This window comes from Ixodes scapularis, unplaced genomic scaffold, assembly GCF_016920785.2.
Source record: "Ixodes scapularis isolate PalLabHiFi unplaced genomic scaffold, ASM1692078v2 PGA_scaffold2__306_contigs__length_199485367, whole genome shotgun sequence".
Lineage (NCBI taxonomy): Eukaryota > Metazoa > Arthropoda > Arachnida > Ixodida > Ixodidae > Ixodes > Ixodes scapularis.
The window spans coordinates 11,737,792-11,754,543 of record NW_024609857.1 but is presented as its reverse complement, the minus strand read 5'-3'; the positions used below and the strand labels follow the sequence as shown (position 1 = coordinate 11,754,543).

Here is a 16,752-nt window from a genome sequence, read left to right as displayed (position 1 = left end):
AGCCCCGTCGTGCTGTGGAAGGAGGCGCAATGTTCTGTTCGGCGTGTTCTCGCGAGTGTCTTGAAATGTTGCCTTATCAGCGCGGTCTTGTGCCGAAGGTCGATAAGCTCTTTGTACATTCGGCCGTTGATGAGATATTTTATGTGCATTTGCTCTCGCGTATCCCAGAGATTAAGAATATATTTATCCGGTGGTGGGATATCTTCGGGCAGTTCCAATCCGTGCAGCGAACCTTTCGTTTCCATTTTTTCTGACCGGTGCCGAGTGTGATCCTAATGGGACAGTGATCGTTGTTCCATAGGTCTCCCTTACAGGCGCATGCAGTAGCAAGCCCAAGTGAACTTCAAGTGAGGTATGATGTGGCTCACTGTTGTCGAGAGTGTAGGGCCTCCCGGGTGGGAATCGCAAATAGTGTAGGAGAGTCAAATTTGCTCTGAAAAACAGTTTTACTTGTTTACTTTTCTGCAGCGCAGGTGAACAAATCAATCACTGCGATGTACGGAGCGCTTCGAAAAAGCGATGGGCTTGGCTCGGAAGAGCTCTGATTATTGGTACGGACATTGAGCACGACGTTCTGTTTGCTCATTCTCTCCATGCAGATCACGTTTTCGAATCAAATCTCTTTTTTTTTTTACGATTATTGTTTGCTGGGCGCGCTTAGTAGATATAGTGTGCTACCATACCATGAAGGAGGTTTAAATTCACGCTATCTAAACATCTAGCGCTTTGCACAATAGACCCATCTCACTAAGCGTTCGGTGCATGCGTGACGCCGCCGTAACTTTAGTTCACGGGAGGCAGACGGCCATGCATGCGAGGGTTCGTGCCGTCTGCACAAGCGCCCTCGTCGAGGTGGAATTCCAAGCATAAAAGTGGACCTTTTCTTTCAGTCTCTCATTCGCAAAGCATGGTGAAGGAGCTGTGGGTACAATGTCAACAATGCTATCCCCAGGAGCGCATCATCAAGCTATGCGATCCCCATTGTGACAATATTGAAATTCTGCCCATACAGTGGTCACGAAGACAGCGAGGCATTCCATTTTGGCTCGTGACAGATGCCTCGACATGCTTTCGGGTAGTGGCTCGTGCCCTGTCGCTGGGATTACGGGAATGGCTGGACCTTAACAATGCGTGGAATTCAGCGCGCGGCCTCTGCTCTGCCAACCCCGACGCGTGGCTATGATAAAAAAAAAAACAAAAAAAAACATTAACGAAAACCGTTTTTTTTTTTTTTTTTTTTGGGGGGGGGGGGGGGTGGCTGCGAGTTGAGGGGGTAAACGGTGTTTGTTTCTCTCGAATTTTTTTTTCTTTGTGACAACCATTGCGTAGTAAAAGAAAAAAAAACATTCTAAGCTGTATTTATTGAAAGTCGAGACATTGCTTCATCGCCCTTTTAAATCAACACCAAAAATCCGCGACTTTCGTCTTTTTTTTTTTTTTTTCTCTTCTTCTAATTTCGGGTCATAATTTCTCTGGAACCAACATTGGCTGGAACAACCGCGTAACAAAAACACGGCAACCGAAACATGGCCGAAGAAATACCCATTTACTTACAGTCCGTGCATTTTTCTTTGAAACACTAGGTTTTAGACGCGTATAGATACTTACCGTGTGCGATTATGAATAACTTCATTTTGGTCAGTATCCCTCGCGCGACCATGATTGTGACTTCCACGAGAAGAAACAAAGAAGAAAAAAGGAACCCTGACGCAAGATTTGCGCTGGCGTTAAAACCGTGGCTAAAACATCAATAGCAGGATTGCGTTCCTTTCTGCTACCAGAGACCACGCAACACGCAAGTACACAGGGACTGTTTTAGAGGGACGTGCCTCCGTCGGAGACGTGAGCAGTAAGCGGACATGCAAGCTCAAGAGCGACACGACCAGGCGCAAAGACAGTACCCGGGGCTTGTTCCTCCGGGGCCAAGGAGACCCAGCTACCTCGCCAGAATATGCACCTTCGCGCTGCTGGTGTCATCTCTAGTTTTGGCCGCCGCATTTCTCTATTTCATTGTACCCGTTCTGATGAGAGATTCACAGATCGGACAGGTCTACCCTCGTTCTCACACTCAGAGCATTACCGAGGAAACAACCGAGAAACTCGTAACCACAACAAATACATCGACCAGTCAACTCCCAAAGAATACTGCACGGGACTCTAGTGTTAAACGATCGAGCACCTTGCTTAGTCGTGAAGAATGGCCAACATCAGCTTCATCACGAATCACTTCCGTCGAGACCGCAAGGGCTGATTTATCACGTTCCAGTAAGATGACATCAGAAGCACTGATCAGTGTGTCAACACCATTGTCGACATTGATGTCAACACCGGATAATACTACGGGAGCCACAAGCACTCAGTTTTCAAGTACGAAGTCTGATTCCAGAACAAATCAGCTATCGAAGTCAACAACCAATGTGACAAGATTATTGCCAACATCGACATCAATAATAGACAATACCACCGGACCCGCAAGCACAAATTCATCAAGTGCAGTGTCCGACTTCATAACGGATGGGACGTCGGAGTCACAAAACGATCTAACAATACTATTACCAACCGTTACATTGTCAGTGGACAATGCCACACACGGATCCACAAGCACCAATTCGTCAAGCACGATGCCCGATTATGGTACTAAGGAAACATCAGGGACAACGAGCAACGTGGCAACACCATTACCAACACTTGCGTCATTGGTGGAAAACGACACAGAGACCACGAACGCTGGTTTGACAAATTCAACGCCAGATTCTGGAACAAATGAGACGTCAGAGTCACCGAGCAATGTGACGCCATTACCAGCATCGACGTCACAACCGGACAGTATCACCGGGGTGGCAAGCACTGATTTATCAAGTACGATGTCCGACTCCAGAAAGGACGGGACGTCGGAATCATCCAGCAATGCGACAGCACTTTTTTCAACATCGACGTCTCCAGTAGACAATACCATCGATATACTAAGCGCTGATTTATTACCTACATTGTCCGATTCCGGAACGGACGGGACATCGGAGTCATTGAGCAGTGCTTTAACACTATCGCCAGTATTTACGCCACCAATTGACGATACCACCGGAAAGGAAAGCATTGAATCGTCAAGTGCAACATTCGATTCCCGCACAAATAGGGAATCGGAATCACCGAGCAATGCGACAACATCACTTTTAACATTACCGTCACCATTTGAAGATAACCCCGGAAACGAAGGAATTGAATCGGCAAGTGCAATGTTCGATCCCGGAACGGATAGGACATCAGAATCACCCAGCAATGGCACAACACCACTCCCAAAATTCGCGTCACCAGTTGACAACACCACCGGAAACGAAAGCAGTGAATCGCCGATTACAATGTTCGATTCCGGGACAAATGCGACTTCGGAATTCACGAACAATGCGACAACACCATTTCCAAAACTTGCTTCATCAAATAACAATGGCACAAGAGCCAGCAATGGTTCTTCAAGTACGGTGCCTGATTCTGGAACAAATAAGGCGTCAGAGTCACCGAGCAATGTGACAACACCATTGGACAATACCACCGAAATGGCGGGTGCTGATTCACTAAGTACGATGTCTGATTCCGGATTAAGTGAGACGTCAGAGTCACCCAGCAATGTGACAACACTATTGGACAGTACCACCGAAATGGCGGGTGCCGATTCATCAAGTACGATGTCTGATTCCGGATTAAATGAGACGTCAGAGTCACCGAGCAATGTGACAACACCATTGGACAATACCACTGAGATGGCGGGTGCTGATTCATCAAGTACGATGTCTAATTCCGGATTAAATGAGACGTCAGAGTCACCGAGCAATGTGACAACGACATTGGACAATACCACCGATATGACGGGTGCTGATTCATCAAGTACGATGCCTGGTTCTGGATCATACGAGACGTCAGAGTCACCAAGCAATGTGACAACACCATTGGACAATACCACCAAAATGGCGGGAGCTGATTCATCAAGTACGATGTCTGATTCCGGATTAAATGAGACGTCAGAGTCACCGAGCAATGTGACAACACCATTGGACAATACCACCGAAATGGCTGGTGCTGATTCATCAAGTACGATGCCTGGTTTCGGATCATATGAGACGTCAGAGTCACCCAGCAATGTGACAACACCATTTGGCAATACCACCGAAATGACGGGTGCTGATTCATCAACTACGGTGTCTGATTCCGGATTAAATGAGACGTCAGAGTCACCGAGCAATGTGATAACACCATTGGACAATATCACCGAAATGGCGGGTGCTGTTTCATCAAGTACGATGTCTGATTCCGGATTAAATGAGACGTCAGAGTCACCGAGCAATGTGACAACGACATTGGACAATACCACTGAGATGGCGGGTGCTGATTCATCAAGTACGATGTCTAATTCCGGATTAAATGAGACGTCAGAGTCACCGAGCAATGTGACAACGACATTGGACAATACCACTGAGATGGCGGGTGCTGATTCATCAAGTACGATGCCTGGTTCTGGATCATACGAGACGTCAGAGTCACCAAGCAATGTGACAACACCATTGGACAATACCACCAAAATGGCGGGAGCTGATTCATCAAGTACGATGTCTGATTCCGGATTAAATGAGACGTCAGAGTCACCGAGCAATGTGACAACACCATTGGACAATACCACCGAAATGGCTGGTGCTGATTCATCAAGTACGATGCCTGGTTTCGGATCATATGAGACGTCAGAGTCACCCAGCAATGTGTCAACACCATTTGGCAATACCACCGAAATGACGGGTGCTGATTCATCAACTACGGTGTCTGATTCCGGATTAAATGAGACGTCAGAGTCACCGAGCAATGTGATAACACCATTGGACAATATCACCGAAATGGCGGGTGCTGTTTCATCAAGTACGATGTCTGATTCCGGATTAAATGAGACGTCAGAGTCACCGAGCAATGTGACAACACCAACCAACAATACCACTGAAATGACAGTCACTGATTCGTCAAGTACGATGCCTGGTTCCGGTTCAAATGAGACGTCAGATTTACCGAGCAGTGTGACAACACCATTGGACAATGCCACTAATATGACAGATGCTGATTCATCAAGTGCGTTGTCTAATTCCGGATCAAATGAAACGTCAGAGTCATCTAGCAAATCGACGTCATCAACCAATACCACTGAAATGGCAGGCGCTAATTCATCGAGTATCGTGACTGATTCCGAATCAAACGAGTCGTCAGAGTCACCGAGCAATGTCACAATACCATTGGACAATAATACCATTGAAACGGCGGATGCTGATTCATCAAGTACGATGTCTGATTCCGGATCAGATGAGACGTTAGATTTACCGAGAAGTGGGACAACAACATTGGGCAATACCACTGAAATGACAGACGCTGATTCATCCACTCCGATGCCCGATTCCAGATTAAATGAGACGTCAGAGTCACCGAGCAATGTGTCAACACCAATGGACAATACCACGGAAACGACAGTCGCTGATTCGTTACCGAGAAGTGGGACAACAACATTGGACAATACCACTGAAATGACAGACGCTGATTCATTCACTCCGATGCCCGATTCAGTATTAAATGAGACGTCAGAGTCACCGGGCAATGTGTCAACACCAATGAACAATGCCACGGAAACGACAGTCGCTGATTCGTTAAGTACGACGTCTGATTCCGGATCAGATGAGACGTCAGAGTCACCGAGCAATGTGACAACACCAACCAACAATACCACTGATATGACAGTTGCTGATTCGTCAAGTACGATGCCTGGTTCCAGTTCAAATGAGACGTCAGATTTACCGAGCAGTGTGACAACACCATTGGACAATGCCACTAATATGACAGATGCTGATTCATCAAGTACGTTGTCTGATTCCGGATCAAATGAAACGTCAGAGTCATTTAGCAAATCGGCATCATCAGACAATACCACTGAAATGGCAGGCGCTGATTCATCAAGTATCGTGTCAGATTCCGAATCAAATGAGACGTCAGAGTCACCGAGCAATGTGACAATACCATTGGACAATACCACCGAAACGGCGGGTGCTGATTCATCAAGTACGATGTCTGATTCTGGATCAAATGAGACGTCAGATTTACCGAGAAGTGTGACAACAACATTGGACAATACCACTGAAATGGCAGACGCTGATTCATCCACTCCGATGTCCGATTCATCCACTCCGATGCCCGATTCCGGATTATATGAAACGTCAGAGTCACCGAGCAATGTGACAACACCAATGGACAGTATTACTGAAATGACAGTCGCTGATTCGTCAAGTACGATGTCTGATTCCGGATCAGATGAGACGTCAGAGTCACCGAGCAATGTGACAACACCATTGGACAATACCACCGAGATTGCGGGTGGTAATTTAGCAAGTACAATGTCTGATTCCGGATCAGATGAGACGTCAGAGTCACCGAGCAATGTGACAACACCAACCAACAATACCACTGAAATGACAGTCACTGATTCGTCAAGTACGATGCCTGGTTCCGGTTCAAACGAGACGTCAGATTTACCGAGCAGTGTGACAACGCCATTGGACAATGCTACTAATATGACAGATGCTGATTCATCAAGTACGTTATTTAATTCCGTATCAAATGAGACGTCAGAGTCATTCAGCAAATCGACATCATCAGACAATACCACTGAAATGGCAGGCGCTGGTTCATCAAATATCGTGCCTGATCCTGGATCAAACGAGACGTCAGAGTCACTGAACAATCTGACAACACCATTGGACAATACCACCGAAACGGCGGATGCTGATTCATCAAATACAATGTCTGATTCAAGATCAAATAAGACGTCAGAGTTACCGAGCAGTGTCACAACACCAGTGGACAATACCACCGAAATGGCAGACGTTGATTCATCAAGTACGATACCCGATCCCGGAACAAAGCGGACATTATAATCATCAATCACGGGCTCAACACCGGGGGCAACATTTTTGTCATGGGTCAACAGCACCGCTAGAATCGCGGGCAGCACCTATTCGAGTCAGTTATCGTATCCTTATAGCACTTCGATACCGAGATCGCCGGGGTCCTAGGTGATGCCGCTTTGAATATTGGAATTATTAGTGACTATAGAATGTTCCGTTAATACCAGTTCCTGTTTTATAGATTACAACTTCGCATAGCTCGTGTTAAGATGCCGAGCCATTCTTTGTGGCTCCCATGAGACTGATAGTTATCAAATTAATTTTGAAAACGGCGTGTGAAACATCACCGTAATAACATATTTATCATGGCGCATATAGTTTACTCGTATTGTAGCGTGCTGATTTAGTTCGCCAGTATGAAAGACAGCGTGTTCTTCAAATATTCGTTACGTGCGCGCCCTAGCTTCTGGGATATGGGCTTTCGGCTCAGCAATACGAAATTAACATTAATCATAGTATTTTTATGAACACCAACTGCGCCGTATTCAATTGCGTTTTTTTTTTTCGTATTTTTTGGAAGAATGTTGATTGTGTTTTTGCTTGATTCAGTTTTCATAAGTGATTTTAGGGACAGAATGTAAAAAGTACAATTTCGGTTCCGTTAAATTTGAATAAAAATGGAACCGGAACGTGTTAGGATTCCATTAGATACGAGCAGGAGCACGGTTTGAAAGAGCATCTGAAACGCACTTTCTGCTGCCTTTCTTTTTTCTTTTTTTTTGTGCGGAAAAGGTGTTTTTTTTTTTCTTTGTTTGCTATTTTGTGTACCGAAACAGGCCTATACCACTGGCCTATACTTCGTTTCGGCTTAAAGGGGGCCCTGCAATCATATTTAAGCGTCTACTTTTTTTGCGGTTTCCACGTCTCTTGGGGTTCGGGCAAGTCAGCGGGCCCGGAGAGAGTAACTAAATATCAGTGCGTCATATTTTAACCGGACGACACGGAAACCTCCTCCACCGACGAGGGCGACCCGCGGTACCGAAAGCGCGCAAAATGTGACGTCTTTGGTCCTGGGCTTACTACTGGTCAGAGCCGCTAAAAGCTCCTTTTTAGTCGAAATACAAAATATAAGTGGCGCGAACCGTTTCGATTATTTATAAGTGTCGTTTTTGTTCAGTATTTTAGATCAGAAAAAAAAAAGGTTTATAGAGTACGGATACAAGAAATGACCCGTCGACATACCCGCCACCAAGCGGTGGAAAAGGCGGCGCATTGCTAAAGTGTACAATGAATTGAAGGGAGCTTAGAACAGAGATTCGCAAACTAAGAACTGATGTGAGGGAAGTGAAAAAAGGGAATGGATTTCACAAACAAGGCATTCGAAGATATAAAGGAAGAGTTTGAGGTGCTCTCAAAAGAAAACGTAGAGCTTAAGCGGGTAAATGCGAGTCTGTAAAAATCCCATGAAACGCTGCTGCAGGTGATCAAAGAAACAAAAATGCGTCTCGTTCACTGTGAACAGTACTCGAGGAACGCAAACCTAGAGATAAAAGGAATTCCGAAACAAGAAAATGAAAATGTGACAGATACTGTACAGAAGATCGGCGACCTTATCGGGTCGCCGATAGCAGTGAATGAGATAGAAGTGTGTCACCAGGTGTCACCGCGTGCCGACACGAAATAAGGAAAGCAACATCATCTTTCAATTCCGAAGCCGTCGCGACGAGACGCTGTTCTGGAAGCTGCAAAAAGGAAACGCATAACAAACAAAGATCTGGGGTCCACTATAGTACCGCACTGATCTACATAAACGAACACCTATGCCCCGTCTTGAAACGACTGCTTAGGATGACTGTGGCAAAAAAACATGAACATAAATGGAAGTTTGTGTGGGTCCGGAATGGCGGGATCTTTGCCAGGAAAACGGACAACGCCCCTGTACTGGAAGTCACGCACGCAGACGAACTTGAGAAGATTTAATAAGTGTTGAATCGTGTCTCGTTATTGAGTTTGTGTTAAAATGACAGACGAAAATTACTTACTGCCAGAACATGTCAACACAACTAAACATGATATATATAGTGTATTTCATCTTAACCTACAATCTGCACGTAATAAAGAGGATGAACTTAGTATTTTACTAAACAACTTTGGGTTTAGTTTTGACATTCAAATGTTCACGGAAACATGGTATTATGAACAAGGTGACGTTATACACTTGGAGAACTACGAAACATTTTATTTAAATCGCTCTGCTAGACGTGGTGGCGGTGTGTGTATCCAAGCAAAAAACAGTATCGAGTGCGAACTCATAGACCAGTTTCCTGTGACTAATGAGGACTATGAGATATTGACTTTAAAAAATAACGACTTTTTGTTTTCAGTTCTTTACCGTTTACTACATTTATTTAGTCCCCATTTTGTTTCGTAGGAGACAACGGCCTAAGAATAATTTTGGGGGGAGATTTCAACATTAATATGTTAAGTGATTCAAAACAAAAAAGAGAGTTTAGTATGTTGATTGAGCGCTTTGAATTCGCTAATAAAGTTAATTTTGCTACTCGTGTGACTTCAAACTCTAGCATACTTATAGATCTCTTTCTTACAAACGTTGATGCCTCACTGTTACAAAGTGGTGTTGTGGGCTGTTCAATCAGTGATCATCTACCCATATAAATTTTTGTACATCGGAATTTGCCCAAGGTAAGCATAAATGATGCTCCTTCATTTACATTTTGAAGACATGTCATTTACCGCCTCGGAGAGATTTAAGTATCAAATTGAACATGCGAACTGGGATGCGGTATTCTCTGCGGACTCTGTTGATGAAGCATATGACTGCTTTATAATGATATTCACTACCATTTACAAGAACAATTTTAAATATAAGACACATCGATCCCTAAAAGGCTCTCGCAAACCCTAAGTGACGGCCGAAATTCAAAAAAAAAATAATAAACAAGAGAAATAGGCTTTTTAAGCAATTTGTTCGTACAAAAAAAATCCAGAAATACTACATCTTTTTAAGGAATGTCGTAATGAGCTAACAAACTCAATTAGACGAGCAAAATCTACCTATTACTTCAACATGTTTAGCAACTTAAGTACCAGTGCCAGTATATGGAAGAAACTCAACTCGATTTTAGGAAAAACGTCAGCCTTTTTTAGAACTAAAACATTAAAAATTAACGGACAAGAACTCGGAGGAGTTGAACTAGCCAACAAATTTAATGATTATTTTATTAACTTAGTCAGTAATGACCGCAGTAGAGTGAATGAAGCACTGCTATATGTATCAAGATTTATAAATGAAAGTATCTTCTTTTATCCTACGGATTTTCACGAGGTCAGCTCTGTGTTTTGTAACCTTAACAATAGTAAAAGTTGCGATAATGATGGCATCCAAATAAAACCCGTTAAATATGTGATTGCGCATATTGCACCTATTTTAACTCATTTGTTTAATCTATCGTTATCACAGGGTAGTTTTCCTAAAAAAAATGCAAATAGCAAAAGTGGCGGTACTTTATAAATCTGGAGATAAAAATGATCTATCAAATTATAAACCGGTTTCTGTACTTCCGATATTTTCAAAGGGTTTAGAAAAACTGATACATTTTCGATTAAACCAGTTTTGTGAAAATTTTCAGTTGTTACAAATTCTCAATTTGGATTCAGAAAAGGGCGATCGACTGAACTTGCGCTGTTGAACATGAAATAAATAATTCTGAAAACTTTTGAAAATAAAATTCTAACGGTAGGGATTTTTATCGAGTTTTCAAAAGCCTTTGATCGGTTAAATCATGAGACATTAATGAGTAAACTTTACAATTATGGCATTCGTGGAAATGCGGCGGCGTTAATAAGAAGTTATTTGAGCTTTCGTTTTCAGTTCATTCACATCAATGGCCACTTCTCTGATCTAAAACAACTACAGGCAGGTGTACCACAAGGAAGTGTTTTGGGACCTATTTTATTCAAGCTATACATTAACGACATCATAAATATTTCACACGAAAGAGTCTGCAAGAAATATTTATTTACGTACTGATACGGACTACGTTACAAACCCTGAAAAAGTAGCTAATTTATTCCAAACTTACTTTCGTGAATCCTATTCCAAGGAAGAATTCAAAAGCAAGTCTTCAATCTGCGCTACTGGTTGGAACGATAATTTCACATTTAGTGAGGTCGACATAAATGAAATTTTAGAGGCAATTCAAAAATTAAAACCGAAGAAGTCAGCGGGAGATGATACAATACCTAACTTTATTATTAAAGGATGCGCTGATTTGTTTGCCCCTTTACTTATGCACATATTTAACCTATCGCTGACAAATGGTTTTTTCCCCATGTCTTTAAAAAAGGTCAGTGATAGTGCCAATACACAAAGCCGGTGACGCGTCTAGGGTAGATAACTACCGCCCCGTGTCTTTGTTGTGTTCGTTTTCAAAGGTTTTTGAGATAGATTTACATGCCCGTCTTTCTTTTTACTTTTGTCGAAAACTAAGCACCGTTCAGCATGGATTTATAAAAGGGCGTTCAGTAGAAACGAACCTTTGTTCTCTCCTTGAGTATACTGTCCCATTTGTTCTTACACGTGGGCAAGTTGATATTGTGTATTTTGACTTATCAAAAGCGTTCGATAAGGTTAATCATGACTTACTCTTGTATAAGCTCTCTTTATACGGCGTTTCGTCGTCTCTTTTAAACCTATTCCGTAGTTATCTGTCGGATAGAAAGAGTAGAATAAGAATCTTGAATAATTTCTCAGATGTATTTACTCCAACTTCGGGAGTCCCTCAGGGATCGAATTTGGGGCCGCTACTTTTTCTTATATTCATCAGTGATATAGAATTGTGCAATCAAAATTCGAAACTGCTCTTATTCGCGGACGATATTAAGCTTTATCTTAGTATCCAGTCGGAAGATGATTGTGCTCTTTTGCAAGAAGATGTATCACGTATCTCAAACTGGTGCTCATGTAACTTTTTGCCGGTCAATCCAGATAAAACAAAAGTGCTATCTATGTGCAGAAAACGCGAAAGAATTTTACATCAATATTTTATCGGCAATTCCACTATTGAACGTGTGGAACAAGTTCGTGACCTTGGTGTTTATTTCGATAGTAATCTTACCTTTTCATATCATGTTACACAAATTGTTACTTCTGCCTTTAGAACAATGGGGATGATATCACGTTTGACGCATGATTTTTCAAATATAATGAGCGTAGTTCGATTGTTTTGTTCCCTTGTACGAGTTAAACTTGAGTTTTGTAGTTCAGTGTGGAATTCGCTAACAATGACCGACGCTGCACGGATAGAAAGAGTTCAGAAGCGATTTATACGCCTTGTTTACGACAGATATTTTGATAGAAAATGTTATTTTGATTATGAATACCTTCTTAGAGAACTTTCACTCCAGAACCTTTCAAAACGAAGGATTGCTCGTGACATTATATTTTTGTACAAAGTGGTTCACGGCCAAATTGATAGCAATCTTGTGTCGTCTTTAAACTTTCATGTACCGGCCCGAGTCGTTAGAAACTCAAGCGTGCTTTATAGATCTATCCAAACGAGACCGTCCCCTTTGGCTAGAATGCAAATTTGTTTAAATGAATTTCCGACTTATGCAGACATATTCTTAAATTTTGCTGCGTTCAAACGACTACTTGATATGCATATTTTTGGTTTATGATTGTGAAATGTTTTAATTTCGAGAGCATATGTCGGGGGGGGGGGGGGGGGGGTTGAGATTTTGTACTGTTTTAGGTTTTTTTTTTCTATTTTTAAACTTTTTATGTGCCACCACACTGTAACCAATAGGTTGTTCTGGGGCATTATACAAATAAAGGATTATTATTATTATTATTATTATAATGCCCAGATAATAATGTATGCGGACGATACGAGCATATTTTTTCAAGGAACGGACATAAATATTATTTCATCTGAAGTGAATAGTTTTCTCAATGGTGCTTAGTTTGTGGGCAATGGCAAATTCGTTAAAAATCAATAGCAATAAAACAAAGGCCGTTCTATTTCGCCCTAAAAGTTCTCTCTGTCAAATATATATACCACTTAAGCTAGATAGATCAACCATACAAGTTGTTCCAGCGGTAAAAATACTAGGGGTGTTCTTTAACCAATACATGAGTTGGAACGAACACGTAGAACATGTTATGTCTAAAGTATCAAAAATAACAGGTATTATTTATAAACATCGTTTTTGTTTACCAGAAAGGGTCAAGATTATATTACATAACACATTGTTTGCTTCACATTTAAAGTACTGCCAGCTTGTATGGGGCAATACGACAAAATTAAAATAAAACAGATTATATATCGCACAAAAAAGATCTTACGTTTAGTAGCCAATGTACCATATAGTAGTCATGCTGATATTTTATTCTCAAAATTTAAGGTAACAAGTATTTTTGACTTATATACACAGACATTAATAAAGAAATATAAAGATAGTATTTATTATAATAACAAATCATTCCTTTACTTAGCTTCGCTGGAAGAAAACTCTTCGTTTAATCATACGCGTAGTCCAGACCACTGGAGAGTGCCGTATCCCAGAACCAATTACGGATTTCAAATGCTCCAGTATACTGTACCATCTACCATTAATGAACTCATAAAAAACAATATTCACATAGAAAATATGTCAAATAACCAAATTAGACAATTGTATTTTAACAACAATTTTTAAAAAGTGCTGTGCTGTTCATCATATCAAAAGCTGTATAATGTTCTGTATGAATCTTTTTTTGCAGGTGCCGACTAATCTGCCTGTAAGTCTGTATGGGAAGCAGGGACCTGTCAAGCGACGCAATGTAGCTTTTTTCCCTGTCTCCTCCAAACTGGAGTCAATAAAGTTGAATTGAATTGAATTGAATTGAATACTAGAAAGGTGTAGTGGGATCAGGCACCGACGAGCGGCGAGCGTAGAAAGGTCCTGGATATACGCGGTGGCGCTGCGGTCGTATACGGGCTCGAGGATCCGACCGGTTCCGAGCGTTCCGAAGGCCTTCGGCGAGCAGGTTTGGCTTGCGGTTTGGAGGTTTGGCGGCATGGCAGCGCGAAGTGGCTCCCGTTCTGAACTGATCTTTACCCCGTGTTTGCTGTCGTTTGTGGCCAATGAAGTGTATTAGTGTTTAATCGCGCAGCAAATGCAATGCGAGCCGTCCTGGCTGCCCACTTCATACACCCTATCCAGAACATGCTTTGGTGGCGCCCTCTCGAGCCGTACGACACGGAGTGCGGCAGCTGTGAGCGCTCGCTGAGTTCACTGCCCCTCCTTTCGTTCACGGTCACTCAAGCGACCTATGACGTCATGAAGGAGGTTATTTCTTTATTGTTTTTGTAATTTTATTTTGCCTATAACATTTAAAGTAAAGCGAAATTCGAGAAAACTGTCATTAAGTTTCTGTGTTCAGTGCACTCAGGTTCGGTGCAAATTAAAAACTAGTAAAAAAAAAGTCCTTGTAGGGCCCCTTTAAAGGGGCACTGACACACCAAAGGTCGTATATTTTGTTGCCTAAAACGATGCAAGTTGTAGTCACAAACACAAACAAAAACCACAATGCAAAAAAAGATTTTTCCACGCCCGCGCGCCCTTTTATTTTTGACGCTCTACTTTCCCTCTTTTCCCATCTTCGTTTTTTTTTTTTTTTGTCTTTTTTCAATTTGTGACGTCAAAAATTACGAAATTTAGAAGCTTAGTAAACGACGTTTTTATACTCAATAACGGCATACGTAAAACATGTTTTTTACTACAGCCCTTCTTTTTGAAATACCGAAAATCGGAGTTCAGAGTGATGTCGCCTCCTAGCTTTTTATCCTCCCTCGGAAAACATGGCGGCGCTCGGTACATGTAGCACTAAGGAGGTTGGAAGTACTAGGAGGGTGCACGTCACAATAATGGTGAAGCCTGGTCATAAAAAGTTCAAACGATGTTGTGGCCAACGTGACCGTAGATCTCCCTGGCAATTGGTGCGCGTGACATGTCACGTGTGAGATGGATGGCTGATTGTAGAAGGACTCCTTGCAGGCTTGCGCGTGCTCCGTCCGGTAGTTTTTATCAGATCGAAGGGTACACTGGTGGTGTATTCTAGTACCCCACAGCTAGACGAAGGCTAGCTACGGTCACGTGATTTGGTCACGTTGGCCGGATAAGTGAGAAGAGTAAGGAGGAAAATGAGAAAGAGGCGAGGCGTCAAGGGAGCATGGCTTGTGGAGGCTACGCGGCTGACGTCATGCCCTCTCCTACCCTTCTATCCTCTTTGTGTAGCACTGAGGATGATCGGCGAGTCGGGGAATCAAATAAAATTATTTTTTTTTTAGGTGCCCGACGACTTCTAATTTTGAAAAGGAAATCAACAAACTGTCAAAACTACTGGGTTTGGTGTTGTGTACTGTAGTTTCGGTTGTACTCCGCCGGGGCAGCCTTTTACGAAGAACCGGCGCGACGTGGCCCCTCACGTCGCTCACAAAAGTCCACTGCGCCTTCTCTTCGACCTCACACCTTTTAAAAGAATTTGAGATTGCCGAAATGACCCTAAAAGAACTTCAAACACGAAAGTGAAGCGTTTTCTGCTCACAGCGATAGGCAGCAGGCACGGAGAAGTGCGTGATCGCGGGACGCGGGCGAACACGACATTTCGGGTATGGACGGTTGGGAGGCGTGAGAAAAACTCGAGTGGCAGGACGACTCAATCTTTGACGTCACTGCACTGACGCGGATCACGCGGGAGCTTCAAATTCTGCTTTATTTTATTATTATTTTTTTTATCATCACAAATATAGAGTTTTCAAGTTTCGAGTCGCGTGGGTAATGTCCAGCCATCGTTTTCAATCATCATGGTGGATAACGATATGCTGGTGATATGCTCACTGACACGAGCTGCGTTTGATTTACCTGCACCGGTGCCGAAAAGTGTAGGCCAGTGTACTTCCGCACACACAGCGAAAAAGTACACCCCTGGACGTGTAAACCGTTGTCCCAGGGCGGACTCCCCAAATGGTGTTCGTTTTACACGCGAGGCTCGGTGTATTTCGTTTGCACCCGAGGTCTCGTGTAAAATGAACATCTTTGAACGTGTACTTCGTTCTGCGATCACACGTCTAGGGGTGTTTTTTTTACAATGGCGGCCGTTTGACGCAAGACGGGTTCGACGAGCGAGGCCAGCGCTTTACACGGCTTTTCGCCGCAGCGGAAGCGTAGTTTGCGCGTGTTCGTTCGTAATCGTCCATACGTGCTGAACTACCGCAAGCATTCACCCCCAAGCGCCGACGCCGTATCCATTACGGCGATTACGCGACAGTGGGAGCGACCATCGACTGCATCCAGCTGCGTGCTTCCCCATCGAGCAGGTCTCGTTCGCGTGGCGGTTCAGCCGATCGCCGAGGCCTCAAGCCGGTTGCATTGTCACCGACGCCGGGTAATTTCCACAGCAGTTATCTTTTCGCGACCACAGACATGAACTTTATTGAAAAAGCCCGTTTGCCGCGAGCGACGACGAATAGCTCCGACACCGACCCGACCCGACCCTACCCGACCGGCGTTACCGACGTCCCGCTCACCTCTTTACCGCGAGCAAAGTTGTACGCGACGTTTCGACGTATCCACTCATATCTCGTGTGTACGCAAATTTTGCGGCTTTCCGGGTACGAATCGGCTACCGAAACGGCCAGCGAACGAAGACGAACTGAACGCCGGCGCTATGCGCCATTTAAACCATAGAGATTTAAACACGCGGTTACTTTTCTACTAGACTGTAGCTATGTGGTGTGGTTCCTTACACATAAATGGACTATGTACA

General features: G+C 43.2%; 1 protein-coding gene across 1 annotated transcript; it reads left to right on the top strand.

The window, feature by feature from the left end:
- Nucleotides 1-3,755: 3,755 nt before the first annotated feature.
- LOC121836334 (mucin-17-like) lies at nt 3,756-7,178 on the top strand. Its single transcript, XM_042291211.1, has 3 exons — nt 3,756-3,910; nt 6,128-6,303; nt 7,162-7,178. The coding sequence occupies exons 1-3, from the start codon at nt 3,756-3,758 to the stop codon at nt 7,176-7,178; spliced, it is 348 nt and encodes a 115-aa protein (XP_042147145.1).
- Nucleotides 7,179-16,752: the final 9,574 nt, after the last annotated feature.

What these genes read in the sequence shown, in the direction of transcription:
- LOC121836334 (XM_042291211.1), top strand. Translation starts at nt 3,756, where the DNA reads ATGGCGGGTGCTGATTCATCAAGTACGATGTCTAATTCCGGATTAAAT. An exon ending in GGTTCTGGATCATACGAGAC is followed by an intron (nt 3,911 to 6,127) that starts GTCAGAGTCACC and finishes TTTACCGAGAAG; the next exon opens with TGTGACAACAACATTGGACA.